Source organism: Nesoenas mayeri (assembly GCF_963082525.1).
Source record: "Nesoenas mayeri genome assembly, chromosome: 26".
NCBI classification, from domain to species: domain Eukaryota; kingdom Metazoa; phylum Chordata; class Aves; order Columbiformes; family Columbidae; genus Nesoenas; species Nesoenas mayeri.
Genome location: NC_137552.1, coordinates 1,916,607 through 1,933,101, shown reverse-complemented (window position 1 = coordinate 1,933,101; position 16,495 = coordinate 1,916,607). Strand labels below are relative to the sequence as shown.

General features: G+C 59.8%; 1 protein-coding gene across 1 annotated transcript; it reads left to right on the top strand.

The window, feature by feature from the left end:
• Positions 1–4,406: 4,406 nt before the first annotated feature.
• KIF18B (kinesin family member 18B) lies at positions 4,407–16,211 on the top strand (the record flags this gene model as incomplete). Its single annotated transcript, XM_080359720.1, has 15 exons — positions 4,407–4,722; positions 7,350–7,504; positions 8,011–8,115; positions 8,410–8,520; positions 10,223–10,420; positions 10,551–10,727; positions 11,072–11,146; positions 11,266–11,372; positions 11,858–11,963; positions 12,204–12,307; positions 13,013–13,215; positions 13,891–14,854; positions 15,518–15,613; positions 15,719–15,810; positions 16,096–16,211. 15 exons carry the CDS (start codon positions 4,407–4,409, stop codon positions 16,209–16,211), a joined length of 2,925 nt encoding a protein of 974 aa, XP_080215846.1.
• Positions 16,212–16,495: the final 284 nt, after the last annotated feature.

Here is a 16,495-nt window from a genome sequence, read left to right as displayed (position 1 = left end):
CCCATGGTAAAGCAGAGCTGTGACCTGTCCCTGTGCGCTGTCTGTGTCCCCGCGGGGGCAGAGCCCTTGTCCCCCACCCCGGGGACAGGGTCGTGCTGCCGCCCCCACAACCCACTCCGTGTGGCTTCGCGCATCGGCCAAGCCGGGGGGTGCAACGAGGGGGTCCCCTGTCCCCTCCGCCACCTGCAGTGGGGACGCTAGGGGTGCCCCCACGGCCGTGTCCCTGTCCCCAGAGCGCAGGTGGGTGGGGGTGTCCTCTCGGGGACACGGCGTCCCCACCGCAAGGGGGTTGGGCCAGGCAGGGCCCTGGGACCCTCCGGCACACGCACCCGTCACCGCTGCCTCGGCGCGGACAGGACGTGGCCCAATTAGAGGTGACAGCGGGTGCCCGGGGCCACCGGCCACTGCTGTGGCTGTGCTGGGGTCAGAGGGCGGGAGCCATTGGGGACACGGGGGGGCCCTGGGGACAGGGTGCAGGTGTCCACCCCCAGCACCCCGCGGGTCCTCAGCGCTGGTTCCTCAGCGCTAATTAACGGGGAGGAGGCGGCCGCCGGGGAGCGGGGGCTCGTTCTGGCCGCGGCTGGCGGGGCTGTCGGCCCCAGCTCTGAGGAGGCGGCCGCCATTAAGGCTGCTGTGGCTGCCGCCACCCACCCCGGCTGGCACTGGGGGGACTCCGGGCCCCTCAGCCCCCCGGGCCCTTGGCTGGTTCCTCTCCAGCACACACCGCTGGAACCGCCGCTTCTCCCGCCCTCAGGGGCCGCCCCGGCCCGGTGCCCACGGCCACCATGGGGATGGGGCAGCGGGAACGATGGCGGCAGCGCCGCAGGCGGGACGACAACTGCCGGGGCACGGGCGGGAGGCTTTCTGGACACTGCAGCCCAGAGCCGCGCTCTCCACGTGCTCTTCTCGCACGTCCCAGCCCAGAGCCGAGTCCTCCAGCCAGCACCGTCCCCAGCCCCAGTGCCCCCCGCCCTCCTGGCGCTGGGCTCCCCTCCCGGGGGCACCGTGTCTGTGCTGCTCCATGTGCAGCCCCTGTGCCGGTGACCGAGATCGGGCCGCGCACCCCGTCCTGCACGTTGTGGACGAAAACATGATCAGCTTTGACCCCGAGGTGCCCGGTGCCCCCGGCAGCGCTGCCCACCCGCGCACCCAAGCACCCGGGCACGGACCCTTGGGCTGCTGGACACTGTGCTCAGCGGCTACAGCTGCCCCGGTAAGAAACACCGTGGGTCCGTGCAGGAGCTCCTGCCCCATCCGCCCCCGTAGCTGTGGGGTGTTTTGGGGGCTGCTGCACCCCTTGCGAGCTCTCCCAGGCCGGCAGTGCCGTAAAGCCGGGTCTGGGAGCTCCTCGCTGGGTCTGAAACTCCTCGCCCGCCGCCGCAGCCCCTCAAATAGTTCGTCAGCAGCCGAGCAGCTTATCGAGCACCTTATCGAGCACATCAGTTGTGAGAGCCTCACATTGTGTTCCCTGCTCCAAGTGCACAGCGAGCAGATCCATGACCTGCTGGAGCCCAAGGGGCCACTCAACATCAGGGAAGACCCTGACAAAGAAGTCATCATTCAGGGCCTCTCCTTCCACCAGGTGGGTGTAAAAACGGGCACAAGCTCTGGGCAACGCTGCACCCACACCAGGTCTGGAAGTGGATCTGTGTCCTGGGGACACGGGGGGTGTGTGAGGACAAGGGGTGGGGTGTGAGGACACAGAGGTACCGTCTGTGTGGCCCCTGACTGGCAGCAAATGTGACCCCAAGCTGAAACGAGCCCCCCGGGCTGTGGGATCTCCCGGCCTGAGCCGCCGTGGCCGCTCGCTGTCGGGTTGTCTCGGTGCCTGCATACGGGACACGCTGACACCTCCTCTCTGCTCCGTGTCCCCCAGCCCAGCTCTGCGGAACACCTCCTGGAGATGTTGGCCAGGGGGAACAAGAACCGCACGCAGCATCCCACAGATGCCAATGCCACCTCCTCCCGCTCCCACGCGGTGTTCCAGGTGAGGTGCTGGATGTGGTTTTGCTCAGGAGCTGAGCTGGAAAGGGGCTGGGATGCCAGTTCGTGTCGGGACCAGCGTCACAGGGTTCCTGCGGATGCTCTTGAGGTGACACGGGGACAACTGGAGTGGTTGTGGCTCTGAACAGAGACATGCAGGGCTGGGCAGGCAATGTGCTGCAGTGGGGCAGCACGTACTGGTCATACTGGTGGCCACATCTCCCAGACATCCCCCTGCTCCCAGCCTGCTGTTATGTCTCCCAAGAGCTGAAATTTCACTTTGTGCTTTTGACTCTTGTTGACTTGGCTTGTGGGAGCTGTACCCAAAACCTGACCCAGCGCGAAGGGGGATGATCATCACCCGCTCCTGCTCGTGCCTCCCCGGTGCTGTGAGCAGCGTCCTCCGCCGTGTCCCCTCAGCACCGAGCCAGGAATTACACTCCCGGGGTCTGTCCCCTGGGTGTCCCCTGAGGCGGGTGCCGCGGTGTCCCCTGCGCAGGTGCGGGCCAGCGCCATCGCGCAGGACGCCGACCAGAACTACGACTACGCCAGCAACAGCGTCATCCTGCACCTGGACCGGGGCACGAGGTCTTCATCAAGCTGGACGGGGGCAAAGCCCAGAGCGGCAACAACAAGTACAGCACCTTCTCTGGCTTCATCTACTCGGACTGAGCCTGGACCCACGGAACAGCCCTACAGCCCCACGGCATCGCCCCATGGACCCCCAACCCCACAACCTCCCCTCATGCTGCTCAGGACACCTATGGAGTCCCCAAGTCCCCTTTCCCCACCGCTCACCCCACAGCTGCCGATTCGGGGTTGGGGCAGCTGTGGGGGTGTCAAGATGTCGGGGACCCCCTTGTGCCGCCCCCTGCGCCCATCCCTGGCCGTGCACCCGCTCGGCCCCACGGCTCCCGCTGCTCCCGCGGGCGATGCCGGGTCCCCGCCGTGTACATATGTACAGGACACACACATGTCTGTACGGCTCCCCCGCCCCGCTCGGGGGCTGCGCTGGGCGGGGGGAGCCGCCCTCGCTGCCCGGCCCCGGGGCGACCCCATGGTAAAGCAGAGCTGTGACCTGTCCCTGTGCGCTGTCTGTGTCCCCGCGGGGGCAGAGCCCTTGTCCCCCACCCCGGGGACAGGGTCGTGCTGCCACCCCCACAACCCACCCCGCGTGGCTTCGCGCATCGGCCAAGCCGGGGGGTGCAACGAGGGGGTCCCCTGTCCCCTCTGCCACCTGCAGGGGGGACGCTGGGGGTGCCCCCACGGCCGTGTCCCTGTCCCCAGAGCGCAGGTGGGTGGGGGTGTCCCCTCAGGGACACGGGGATGGGGCAGCGGGGCAAGATGGCGGCAGCGCAGCGCGGCGGGACTACAGCGGCCGGGGCGCCGCGCGGGGCGGGCGGGGCTCGCGCCGAGGGCGGGCGGGGCTCGTGCTGAGGGCGGGCGGGGCTTGCGCCGAGGGCGGGCGGGGCAGCCAATGGGAGGGGGAGCCGGGAGGAACGACCAATCGGGGCGGAGGGCGGGACCTGTCGGCCGTTTGAAAGGTCGAGCTGTGTTTGCAGCCGGTGAGTGGCGGCGGCGGCTCCGGGCGGGGCCTGCGGGCGGTTTGGGGGCGGCAATGGGGACTGGGATGGGGCTGCGGCGGCTCTGGGGTGTGGGCAGGGAATGGGCATTCTCTGCAGGGGCTGGCGGAGTGGAGCAGTGTTCGGGAAGAGGGGCTGTGGTGGTCTGGGGCGGTTAGACCGGCCCTGAGCGGGGTGGGATAGGGGCCCTGGAAGGGGTGTGGGGGCCCGAGGGGTTGGAAAAGGGCGGGAGGGGGAGACGGCTATAGGGGCTGAAGGGAGGTGTGAGGGGACTGTAACGGCCTGACGGAGGGAGTTAGGGGTGAAGGATGTCTGTAGGGGCCTGAGTGGGTTGAGTTGGGCTGTGAGGAGAGGGGGGGCTATAGTGGTTTTAAGGCGGGGGCAGCACTGAGGGGGCGGCTATGGGGGCCTGAAGGGGGATGTAGGGTGGTGGGGGGTGTCCCAAGGTGGTTGTGGGGTCGCTGAGGGGTACTGAAGCAGGGCATGAGCTGCTTGTGCAGGGGCCCAGGGGGGATGTGGGTTCCATGGGGACGCCTGAAGGGGAGCTTGGGATCATTGGGGAGTCCTAAAGTGGGGTGTGAGGTCATTGGGGGGACCCTGTAGGGGTTTGTAGGGTCACTGGGTGTGTTGTGGGGTTCCCAGTGCCATAGGGGTTATAAGGGCAGCTGTAGGGCCCAGCGCGTGTTAGGATGGGGGTGGGGGGCCTTACAAAGCCTCAGACTGCTTCCTCACTGCCCAGCTGACCCATTGTCTCTGCCCATAGCGTGTGAGGTTTCCTGGACGTTCAAGGCAAGAGTGGTGTTCTCCAGGCAGTGCTGTGTGCCAGTGTCTCCTTCCGCCATGGCCTTGGGCTCCCCTCCAGAGGAGGGAACGGTGTCCGTAGTGGTCCGCGTGCGGCCCCCCGCCCCCTGTGAGCGGGAGCGGGCCGTGCACCCTGTCCTGCATGTTGTGGATGACAACCTGATTGTCTTCAACCCCGACATGCCCAGTGGCCCCCCTGGCAGCGCGCCGACCACCCGCGTGCCCAAACACCTGGGCAAAGACATTAAGTTTGTCTTTGACCGGGTGTTTGGGGAGGGGGCCACACAGGATGAGGTGTTCCAGCACACCACCCACGGGCTGCTGGACACCGTACTCAATGGTTACAACTGCTCCGGTAAGAAACACTGTTGTTCGTTGCATCCATCCACTCTTAGAGCTGTAGATTTACCTATTGGAACAGGCTGCCCAGGGCAGTGCTGGAGTCACCGTCCCTGGAGGGTTGGACAGATGCAGAGATGAGGTTCTCAGGGACATGGGGCAGTGCCAGGCTAGGGGATTGGTTAGACTCGATCTTGAGAGTCTTTTCCAACCAAAATGAATCTGCGATTCTATAAACATAGAACCTTAAAAGTTGTTGGTGGCACCAAGCTGGGGTGATTGCAAGTGTGGTCAGAATGGGGGCATTCCTGACATGGGACTGTCATCGCAGCAGGTGAATTAGGGGAAGTGAAACGTGGTGCTTTTGTAGAATCACAGATGGCTTGGGTTGGAGGGACCTTCAGAGCCCATCCAGTGCCCCCCCTGCCATGAGCAGGGACATCTTCACTAGCTCAGGGTGCTCAGAGCCCCGTCCAGCCTGGCCTGGGATGTCTCCGGGGATGGTTCAGCCACCACCTCTGTGGCCAACCTGGGCCAGGCTCTCACCACCCTCAGGCTAATATGCTTCTTCCCAATGTCCAATCTAAATCTGTCCTCTGTCAGTTTAAAACTGTTGTCCCTTGTCCTGCCGCTGCAGGCTCTGGTAAAAAATTACTTTTTCATAAGCCCCATTTATACACATTGAAAGGATGCAATAAGGTCTCCCCAGAGCTTATCTTTTCCAGGCTGAACACCCCAACTCTCTCAGCCTGTCCTCCAAGCAGAGCTGTTCCAGCCTCAGATCATTTTTGGGATCCCCTCTGACAGGTCCCTGCCTGTCTTGTACTGAGGACCCCCGAGCTGGATGCAGCATCCTGGGAGGGTGGGCAGAGGGTTTGAGGAGCAGGTGGGGAGAGAGCTGGCTGGGCTGGAAGACCCTGTGAGGAAAAAGAGTGTGAGGCTTAACACTGGAGTGCAAAATTCTGTGGCTGGGGTGGGATCTGCATGACAGGGTAGCAGCTTTACTAGAAGGGAGCTGGGGCTGCTGGAGCTGACTGGGATCAGTGAGGTGCTGCAGCAGCAGCAAAGGCTGCATCTTCTTGTGCTGCATCCAGTGGCTGTTCTATCATCCCAGCCACTGCTTGTCCAGCTCCAGCCCCCACAACTTGAGAAGTATGAGAGCAGGGTGAGGAGGGTCCTGAGGGTGCAAGGGCTGGAGAACCTGCCCTGGGAGGAAAGGCTGGAGGTCTTGGGGCTCTTCTCTCTGGAGAGGACTTGGGGGAAACCTCTGTTTATGAGCACTTAGCAGCTACAGAGCGGAAGGAGCCTCTCTTGTCACAAGGAGAAGACAAGGGGCAACAGACATGTATTGCACCAGGAGAAGTCTCATCTCAGTATAAAAAAGTAATTTTTGATGGTGAGAATGTTCACTGGAACAACCTCCTTGGGGATGTGGCAGAGTCCCCACAGCTGGAGGTGTTCAAGACACCACTGGATGAGACAATCTCCTCTGAGTTCCCTTTCCCAGGAAAGCTGGGACCAGATGGTCACTGCAGGTCCTTCCAACCTGGGCTGTTCTGTGGTTCTGTTATAGTTGGGGCTGCAACAGCACTTGGTGCTTTGGGAGATGTGGTGCAGAGGGTAGAGGTGTCTGTTGGGGTAGAAAATGGGGCTGGGCAGGCACTTTCCTGGCATTTCAAGGGACGAGGGTCGCTTGTTCTCCACTCTCCTGGGGTGGGAAGGAATCAGGTGGATCCATGGCACAAAGAGCACCTTGCTTTCACCAGCCCAAATTGTGGTGATGGGAAAAGCCTAAGGAGGATGCTGTGTTTTGGAGTAGGATTTGGGGTGAAGCAGACACATCTTGCGGTGTTTTGGGGGCTGCTGTGCTGTAAAGCCGGGTCTGGAAGCTCCTTGCTGGGTCTGGAAGCTCCTCGCCTGCCGCCGCAGCCCTTCATGCTGTTCGCAGGCTGTCAGCAGCTGAGCGGCTTAACGAGCACATCAGCTGTGCGAGGCAGCGAGCAGGAGACGACTGCTCTCCCGTATCATCATGGGCCGGGCACTGGGATCGCAGGATGCTATTCCTGGCTCTCTGCACGCTCTGCGAGCCGTTGAAGGCCGCTCTGTCACCATGCCCACCTGGCAGGCACGTCTTGTGTCTCTATCTGCATAAAATAACTTCAGGAGCCTCAAATGAGAGAGTTGTGAAGCGCTGGGTGCTGCTGATGGGGAGATGGGCTGAGGCTCTGTGGATTAGTGTGTCCTGCTCTGATAGTGATGCTCAAAGAGGGTGTTGAAAGATGGGAGGAAAATGAGATGAATTACAAGGTGTGGAAGAAGAAAAACCTGGTGAGAGAAGGGGGAATGGGGCTGCTTGGCTCGTTACAGGGAAGGTTCAGGGGTGACTCGAGCATCTGAGCAGGTGATGGTTTGTGGACTCGTTCTGTCTCTGCTAAATTAGAGAGACTGAAATGAGCAAAAAAATTGCACTGAAGGACAGCATGGTGAGGACGGAGGGTAATTAGATTTACCTCATCTCTGCAAAGTGCATGAACAACCCCTGCCCCAAGGGTTGCTGTCAGATCTTCTCTCCCATGAAGAACTGTATTATGCTGCTTCCGTTAATTAACAATTGTTTCAACCCTCCACCCTTTCTGCTCCCAGTGTTTGCCTACGGCGCGACCGGAGCAGGAAAAACCTACACCATGGTGGGGTCTGAGAACAACCCTGGAATAATGTACCTCACCATGGTGGGCCTATATGAAAAGATCGAGGCCAGGAAAGAGAAGAGCTGCGAGGTTCTTGTTTCCTACCAGGAGGTATGTTGTGCCTGAACCGTGTCCTCTCCCACCTCCAGGTCACCGTCACTAAGGTCTGGAGTTGATCCGAACCCCATAGTGCCACACTCGGGGTCCCTGCTGTGCTACCAGGTTGTGGTTGGATCTTGGAAACAATTTCTTCCCCAAAGGGCTGTTGGGCACTGGAACAGGCTGCCCAGGGCAGTGATGGAGTCACCATCCCTGTGAGGGTTGAACAGATGTGGAGATGAGGTTCTTAGGGACATGGGGTAGTGCTGGGGGTGGGGGAACGGTTGGACTCGATGGTCTTGGGAGTCTTTTCCAACCCAAATTATTCTGTAGCTCTATGACCTGCTGGTGATCCTTCTGATCTATCCTCTGCATTTAAAGCACCTCCCTGCTCCCAGTGTGACTCTGGGAAGAGGTCCCAGAGGTGGTGCTGGGGGTGACACCAGGTTGTGTGTGACCTTGGGTCCAAAGCTGCTGCAAAACTAAACCTCAGCCTCACATTGTGTTCCCTGTTCCAGGTGTATAATGAGCAGATATACGACCTGCTGGAGCCCAAGGGGCCACTCAACATCAGGGAAGACCCTGACAAAGGGGTCATCATTCAGGGCCTCTCCTTCCACCAGGTGGGTGTAAAAACAGGCACAAGCTCTGGGCAATGTTGCACCCACACCAGGTCTGGAAGCGGATCTGTGTCCTGGGGACACGGCGGGTGTGTGAGGACAAGGGGTGGGGTGTGAGGACACAGAGGTACCGTCTGTGTGTCCCCTGACTGGCAGCAAATGTGACCCCAAGCTGAAACGAGCCCCCCGAGCTGCGGGATCTCCCGGCCTGAGCCGCCGTGGCCGCTCGCTGTCGGGTTGTCTCGGTGCCTGCATACGAGACGCGCTGACACCTCCTCTCTGCTCCGTCTCCCCCAGCCCAGCTCTGCGGAACACCTCCTGGAGATGTTGGCCAGGGGGAACAAGAACCGCACGCAGCATCCCACAGATGCCAATGCCACCTCCTCTCGCTCCCATGCAGTGTTCCAGGTGAGGCCGCTGATTGTGGTTTTGCTCAGGAGCTGAGCTGGAAAGGGGCTGGGGAGCCAGCTTGTGTCGGGCCAGCGTCACAGGGTTCCTGCGGATGCTCTTGGGGTGACACAGGGACAACTGGAGTGGTTGTTGCTCTGAGCAGAGAGGTGCAGGGCTGGGCAGGCAATGTGCTGCAGTGGGGCAGCATGTACTGGTCATACTGGTGGCCACATCTCCCAGACATCCCCCTGCTCCCAGCCTGCTGTTATGTCTCTCAAGAGCTGAAATTTCACCTTGTGCTTTTGACTCTTGTTGAGTTAACTTGTGGGAGCTGTACCCAAAACCTGACCCGGAGCAAAAGGTGATGATCCTCACTGGCTTCTGCTTGTGCCACCCCTGGTGTTGTGAGCAGCATCCTACATCATGTCCCCTTGGCACTGAGACAGAAATTACACTCCCTAGGGGTCCATAAATTGTCCCCCTGGTTTCTCAGCACTGTCCTACACACACCCACCAGCTGATTTCCATTCCAGCCAGGCCCTTCCCCGAATCAGCAGGGCCGTCACGGCTGTGCGGGGAGACGCGGGGCTCTGACTGTTGTCTGGATCTGAAGCTGGTGCCGTGCCCGCTGCTGCGCGCAGGGGGAAATCCAGGTGTCTGGACACTTTCCCAGCTGGGCTGCTCAGTGGGTGCTGGATCCCTGCCGGCCTGAATCCATTAGTTGTGCTGGAAATCTGCCCTTCCTGCTGCTGCCTTTGCCTCTCAACAGCCAAACTGCAGCCTGGGGAGGACGTGGGACCAGTTTCCGGCATCTCTGTGGCACCTCCAGACTGTGCAGGGGAACTCTGGGGGGCTGAGGGGGTTTAGAGGGTGTTGGGGGATGTGTTTGTTTCTTCTGAGAGATGTTTAGGGGTGAAGATGGGGAAGTTTTGGGTGATGCAGCCAGGTGAGTCTCATCGCTGTGTCCCTGTGCCAGCTGGGAGCTGGGATTGGCACCAAAACCCCAGCTGGATGCTGCCCCCAGGTTGTGTCTGAGTTTGCTGGTACAATCCCCAGCTGGAGTCAGGGCTGGGGCTGCGCTGTGTGTGTGCACCTCCTGGGTCACGCTGGGCTCTGGGTTGCCACGTTGTCCCTGGGAGACCCAACCAGCTGAACCCTCTCGCTCAGCAAGCGCAGGAGATGCTGATTTTCTGTAGCTCTGTCACTCCCTGTGAGATCTTTCTGTGGCTTTACTCCTCGTGTCATCAGGTGTTTCACTTGTGTCTTGGTGTGTTGAGCTCCTCTCTTCCCCCAGCCCAACCTCGTGGCCTCTGTAATCCACTTGACCTTCCTTTATAAACACTGGAACTGGAGATGCTGGATCCAGCCAACAACCCCCTGTGTCTTGTGGAGCCACAACCTTGTCGCAGGGACCTGGGGGGTTCAGCTGGAGACCAGGAGCTGAGGGCGGAACTTCTGCTCTCAGAACTGGCTGAAAGGACCTTGGAGCCAGGGGAGGCTGAGGTTGGATCTTGGGAACAATTTCTTCCCCGAAAGGGCTGTGGGGCATTGGAACAGGCTGCCCAGGGCAATGGTGGAGTCACCATCCCTGGAGGGTTAGACAGACAGAGATGAGGTTCTCAGAGACATGGGGTAGCGCCAGGGGTGGGGTAACACTTGGACTTGATGATCTTGAGGATCTTTTCCAACCAAAACGATTCTATGATCTCTGTCCTCGCAGGTCTGCGTGAAGCAGCAGGATCGCATTGGTGGCCTCACTCGGGATCTGCAGGTGTCAAAGATGAGTTTGATTGACCTGGCAGGCTCGGAGCGAGCTTCGGTCACCAATGCCAAGGGAGAGCGGCTCCGTGAAGGTGCCAACATCAACCGTTCACTGCTGGCCCTCATCAACGTCATCAACGCGCTGGCTGACACCAAGGTAATGCTGTTCGTGTGGCCACACTGGGCTCCTAGAAGTGCCACGGGATGAGCATGGCCATCCCGTTGCAACGCAGGATTCGGAGCCTGAGCACCCAAAAGCTGAGCAGACCCTTGATCTCTTGGTACAGAGCAAGAAAACCCATATCCCATACCGGGACAGCAAGCTCACGCGCCTGCTGAAGGACTCCATTGGCGGCAACTGCCGCACTGTCATGATCGCTGCCGTGAGCCCCTCCGCGCTGGCCTACGAGGACACCTACAACACGCTCAAGTATGCCAGCCGTGCCAAGGAGATCAAGCTGTCGGTGAGAAGCTGCTGGGTGTTTGGGAGCTGCTAGGGATGGGTGGGAAGGAGCTTGGGGTGGGTTAGTGGGTCCTTCCCTGCTCCAGCTCAAGTTTTCCAGCCCTGGGGATGCTGGTTTGGGCAGAAAGCAGCTGGTGAAACTGCTGATATACTCTGCCTGGACTTTGCCAAAGCCCCCCAGCCCAGAGCCCAGGAAGGGTTGTAAATGTAGCAGCAGGTCCCTGAGTGCAGATCGTGTTCCCTGGGGCTCCTGGGGACCCTGGAGGAGGCTGAGCAGCTGCTCCAGCATTGGGAGAGGGGAATGTGCTGCTCCAGCACTGCTGTAACCTGTCCCTGTCTCTGCAGCTGAAGAGCAACGTGCTCAGCGTTGACTGCCACATTAACAAATACGCCGTGGTCTGCAAGCAGCTGCAAGCAGAGGTGAGATGCTGGCCAGGAGTGCATGGCTCTGGCTTTAGCTGTGGTTTCCTTGGGACGTGGAGCTCCAAGCTGCTGGGGGTCATGGAACCCTTTGAGCAATGGATGATCCTCTCTCGCAGGTGGCGGATCTGCGGGCAAAGCTCCGTGCCTACGAGGACGCTGCCCAAGAGGCCAAAAACTCAGCACCGGTGGCTCCCCTTGGTGTGAGCCCAGCGGGACTGCACAGGTGAGGCTGGTGGGGAGGAGGGACAGAAGTTGGTGTCACCTCCTGGTGTCCCCATGTCAAGGTGTCTGTGAGGTTTTAGTGCTGCTCAGAGCCCAAGTGTCTGTCAGAAAGTGGCTGAGCCACTCTGCGGGTGTGCAGCATCATCTGAGCGGTGGTCAGGTGGACCGCAGCGTGCAAGCACCAACGGTTGCAAAGGTCAAGTCTTCTTTGATGGATCCCAAAACTACTTCACTAACACAGTGGCTTCCCCAGAGGATCTTGTGTGCCTCAATTGCTTCTTCTTGTCCCTTTGTTGGGACAAGACTTTGTTGGAACAGGCTACCCAGGGCAGTGGTGCAGTCACCATCCCTAGAGGGGTTGAACAGATGCAGAAATGAGGTTCTCAGGGACATGGGGTGGTGCCAGGGGTGGGGGAATGGTTGAACTCTATGATCTTGAGGAGCTTTTCCAACCAAAATGATTCCATGATTATCTGGCTCCTGTAGGTTGGAGGAATCTGTCCCAAAGCCACACTCGGCCCTGGGTGGTGACAGCGAGCAGCAGGAGCTGGGAGATGGGTGGCCTGTTGAGCTGCAGCTGGAGCCAGAGGAGGTGAGAGAACAGTGGGCAGCACGGGGGGCTTGGCATGAGGAGTGGGGCTCAAATACCCGGGTGGGACACACTGGGAGGGGGCACAAGCTCAGCTGGTCCGTGGGGTTATTGTGTGCTGGGCTGTGGATTGCCAGAGAAACCCCTTAACTTCCCAGCTGACAGGGAGTTTGGGGGCTGAACAACTCCAATACGGGTTAGTCCTGAGTGAGGTCAATAAGGATTTTTGACTGATTGCTTCAGGTCCCAGAGGAAACGCTGCACAGCAGCACCAGAGCCACCCACCAGCTGGAGCCGAAGGAACCAAGCCACCTTCTACAGGGCTTGTCTGGCAGCCGGACAGAGAAGTGAGTGTCCCTGTGCTTGTCTTTGTGTGTCGTGTCCTCCTGCCTGCCCATGGAGGTCGAGTTGTCCCTGCTCCTGTTGTGTGTAGCCATCCTAGGGGTGGTCTGGATGGATGTGGGGCTGGGTCTCTGCTGGAGATCACTGCCTTCCCTGTAAAATAAGGAATTTGGCTCCTGGGGATCTAATCCCGTGGGATAATCCATCCTGGAAACACCAGTGATGGTTTCCAGGCACAGCATCCGTGTGAGCCTTAAGTGCGTGTTGTTAGTCCTGAAATTACCTCTGTGAAGTCTTTGCTCCTGCCACGGCTCCTGGCAGGGCTCCCGTGGCTCCATCTGCTGCAGTCACCTCAGCAGAACAAGCCTCTTCAGAACGGTCTCTGCGGGAGGCCGGCCTCTGTGTGCCTTGACATCTGCCTCCAGCCGGGCTAACGAGTGTCTGAAACCTGGCAAAAAGTCTGTGGAGGCTGTTTGATCCCTTGGGATCAACATACAACTTGCGGATCAAGTTCTCCAGTAAAAGATTTACAACCTGAGCATCTCGCAGCTCCAAAATTTGCCCCTCTTCCCCCAAAACTCTGCCACCAGGGTCTGCCCCACTGGAGGAGGCATCTCAGAGGTGATGTTGGTGGTGCTGAGCATCTGTTACTGGTGACGCTGGCTCAGTCTCCCATCTAAGTGGTTGTTGTGTCTGTCTGTCTGTCCCAGGCTCATAGCTGCCATCCTGAGTGTGGCCCGCAAGCAGTACTCCCTCCTGCGGGACGCCAACCTCCTTACCCCTGACATGGTGTCTGAATTCAAGGAGCTGGAGCGCCTGGTCTGTCAGGACACTGGTGTGACCCTGGAGCAGACCTCGGCCCCGAGCAGAGCTGCGGACGTCACCGGGGCCAGCGCTGCCCCAGGCTGTGACGGTAAGGACCTGGGGTTGGATTTGTCCCCTCTCCTTTGTCTCAGCGTGCACTGGAGGAGCCAGTGGGGTTGGTCACAGTTTCCAGTCATGGGCACAAGGCAGAGAGATGAGTTTCTCCTGACGTGGTGCCCAGTGGATTGTGCTGAGAGCAGCTCCAGCATCACTTTGTAGAGCGATTCCAGCAGCCTGGGGCATGGCAGGACCCGTCAGCAGCCCTTGTCCCCAGAGAGCTCAGTGTGTATTTGAGCTGACTTGCACACTCCTGCTCCAGGAGACCAAAGTAGCACTTCTGATCCTCATTTTTCCTTGTCTTGTTTACTCCTCCGTGATACAGTTGCCCAAATCAGCCCGGCTGTAGCCTCCCAGCTGTCAGCCTGCGCCTGCCTGGGGCTGAGCTCATCCTCAGCGCTCAAACCCGGCAGCAAAGCTGTGGGCTCTGCAGGTCCCATTTTCCAGGGACAGACCTGGTGTTGCCACAGGGTGCTCGCTGTGGGACCGGGCTGCTGCCTTTAGGCTGGCAAAGCACAGGATTATTTGTGCTGGCCGTTTAAAGTGGTTTGATGGAAACAGCCACTGGCAAATGGCTGCTGTGGCTGAGAAGGGGGCACCCTGGGGTTTGGGGAAGCCTAGGACCTGCAGACTGGGAGAAGGTGACTCTGTTTCTTTGCTTCTTTAGCAGAGGCATCTATTGCTGTGCCCAATGCCTCTGCGACCAGCATCGCCCTGCAATGCCTGCAGCAGCTCTCCCCGCTCACCAGCCCTGTGCCGACGGCTCCCAGCCCAATTCGGAAGAGGAGGAACACTGGGAGAAACAGCGCTGCAATGCACAGTGCCAAGAGGAACAGTGCTGAGATGCACAGCTCTGTGTTGAGCAGCACTGAAATGCACAGTGCTAAGAGGAACAGTGCCAAGATGCACAGTGCTATGAAGAGTGCTGAGATGCACGACTCTGCATTGAACAGTGCCAAAATGCACAGCGCCGGAACGCACAGTGCCAAGAGGAGCAATGCTGAAATGCACAGCACCGTGAGCAGTGCTGGGTTGTGCAGTGCTATGTGCAGTGCCGTGATGCACAGCGCCGAAATGCACAGCGCTATGAACAGTACCGAGATGCGCAGTGCTACGAACGACGCCGTGATGCACAGCGCTGAAATGCACAGCGCCACATTGAGCAGTGCTGAGACGAGCAGTGCTGAGATGTGCAGTGCCGAGATGCACAGCCCCGCATTGAACAGCACTTTCCAAGTGGAAACTCCTCGCAGCCTCAAAAGGCGGGTGAAACGCCAGCGGAGCAGCGGGGGCACAGCAGAGACTCCTGGGGTGATGCTGAGCCCTGGCAGCCCCTGTCTGGCAGCAGCAGCCCAGGCGCCCCTTGTCTCCCCACTGCCATTGTATTGCACCCCCAAAATCTGCCCGCTGACAGTCCCCAAAAACCGCGTGCCCCTGGCGGTGTCGGCCGCCCAGAACTGCAGCACTGCGCCTGCTGCACCTGCCCACAAACTCAACGTGACGTTTGATATCTGTGAGTACAGCGGCTCACCTGGTGCGGCCGACCCAGCTGCCTTCAGTGGCCCCGAGATCTCCATCTGGGAGAATGTCCAGAGCCTCCTTAACAAGCAGGATGGTCCCTTCGTGCCCAGGTGAGTGTGGCCCTGCCAGGGGTACCCCCGGTTGTGGGGAACCCCCCTCATGCTCTGGCTGGGTGAATCATTTCTGGGTTGCTGCAGCCAGCGGGCTGAGCTGGGCTGTGAAGTGCTCACAAAGACACAAAAAGCATTCTGAGAAAACCTCCTTCTCCTTTTGGACACGGAGGAGCATCCTCTAGACAGCCACTGGATCGCTGAGAGGGACGAGGGGGACATTAGGGACCTCACCTTGTCCCGGAGAGGCTGGAGCAAGGGCTGGAGCTGCACAGTGGAGGGGATTGACGTGGTTTCTTTAATTTTATTGCTGGTGCTTCCAAAAGGCTCTGGATTTTACAGAGCTGCGTGAATTTTTGTGGCCATCCCTGTAGTGCAGGACACCCTTGGGTCTCCCCTTCTCCTCTCGCTGTAGGAAATAGTTCCTATAGAGGGTAACTGGGGAAACTGAGGCAGAGGGGAAGACCCTGGCCACCTTAGGGAGCAGCAGCACCTGGGTTGCAGCCACCTCCTCAGGCTTTAGTCCTGTTTGAGTCTTTTGTTTTTTCCCCAAAAAAAACAAGTGGAGTTCCTGTGGCTGGTCCCTGTGGGGTAACGGTGTCAGCGCAGCTGTTTCCCAGCCCAGGCTCTGGCCCAGCACTAACACTCTTCTCCTGCCTGCAGAACCTGCATCCCAGCGCGCAGCGTGAAGGCTTCATCCATCCCCAAACCCTCCTCTGTCCCCAAAGCCCCCGCGCAGAAGCGGAGGCGAGTAGAGAGGTGAGACAGTGCCAGCTCCCCGTCCCCAGAGCGCTCCCCGTCCCTGCCATCTGGGGATGGTTGGGGACCTCAGGGGTTTTAAATGGCCCTTTTTCTTGTTCCCAGCACTGCTCCCCCCTCTCTGGGGGCGCTCCAGAGCCACATCACCAACCTCCCGAGCACACGCCTGAGATGTGCGCAGCCATCCCGCATCCCAGGTGAGCCACACACCCCCAAAGTGGGGATCCTCCAGCACACCGGGCTCTGGGGGCTCCCTGCCTCGGGACAGGCACCAAACTGGTGCTGTGCCAGCACCGTCCCACTTCAGGGGGTCAAATACCTGGAACTGAGAGACGGGAAGTGCTGGTGGAAGGTGCTGTTTGGGGTTCGCTGCACCCGCAGCCTCGGGGCAGGGCGGTGGGGGCAGGAGGGGGATGTTGGGGGACCTGACTTTGCTGCTTTGCCTCTGGAGCTGCTTCATTTCTTTCTCTTTCCCTCCCCAGCTCATCCTCCGGCCACTCTGCCCCGCAAAGGCAGGACCAGGAGCACTAAAGACCCGGTGGCCTCTGCCAGGGCCCCCTCAACTCGCACCCCCCAGCCGAGGAAGCTCTTATGCTGATGGCTCCACTGTCCAGGATCCTCCCCAGGTCCAAACCCACATCCCAAACTTCTTCCTTTTTTTGGGGACCCCCATCCCCTCCTTCCTGCAGCCCCACAAGGTTCTTCTCAAACTGTTGTTCAACCCCAAAGTCACCCTGTGTCCCCACTCATTCCCCTGTTGTTATTTTTCCCGCCCCCCCGGCGCAGCCCTGTGTTATTTTTGCAGCAGATGGGTTATTGCTGTTCCCTCTCAGCCCCTCTCGAATCGGCGCCGGGTGTCGAGTTCTAACAGATGGGTTATGC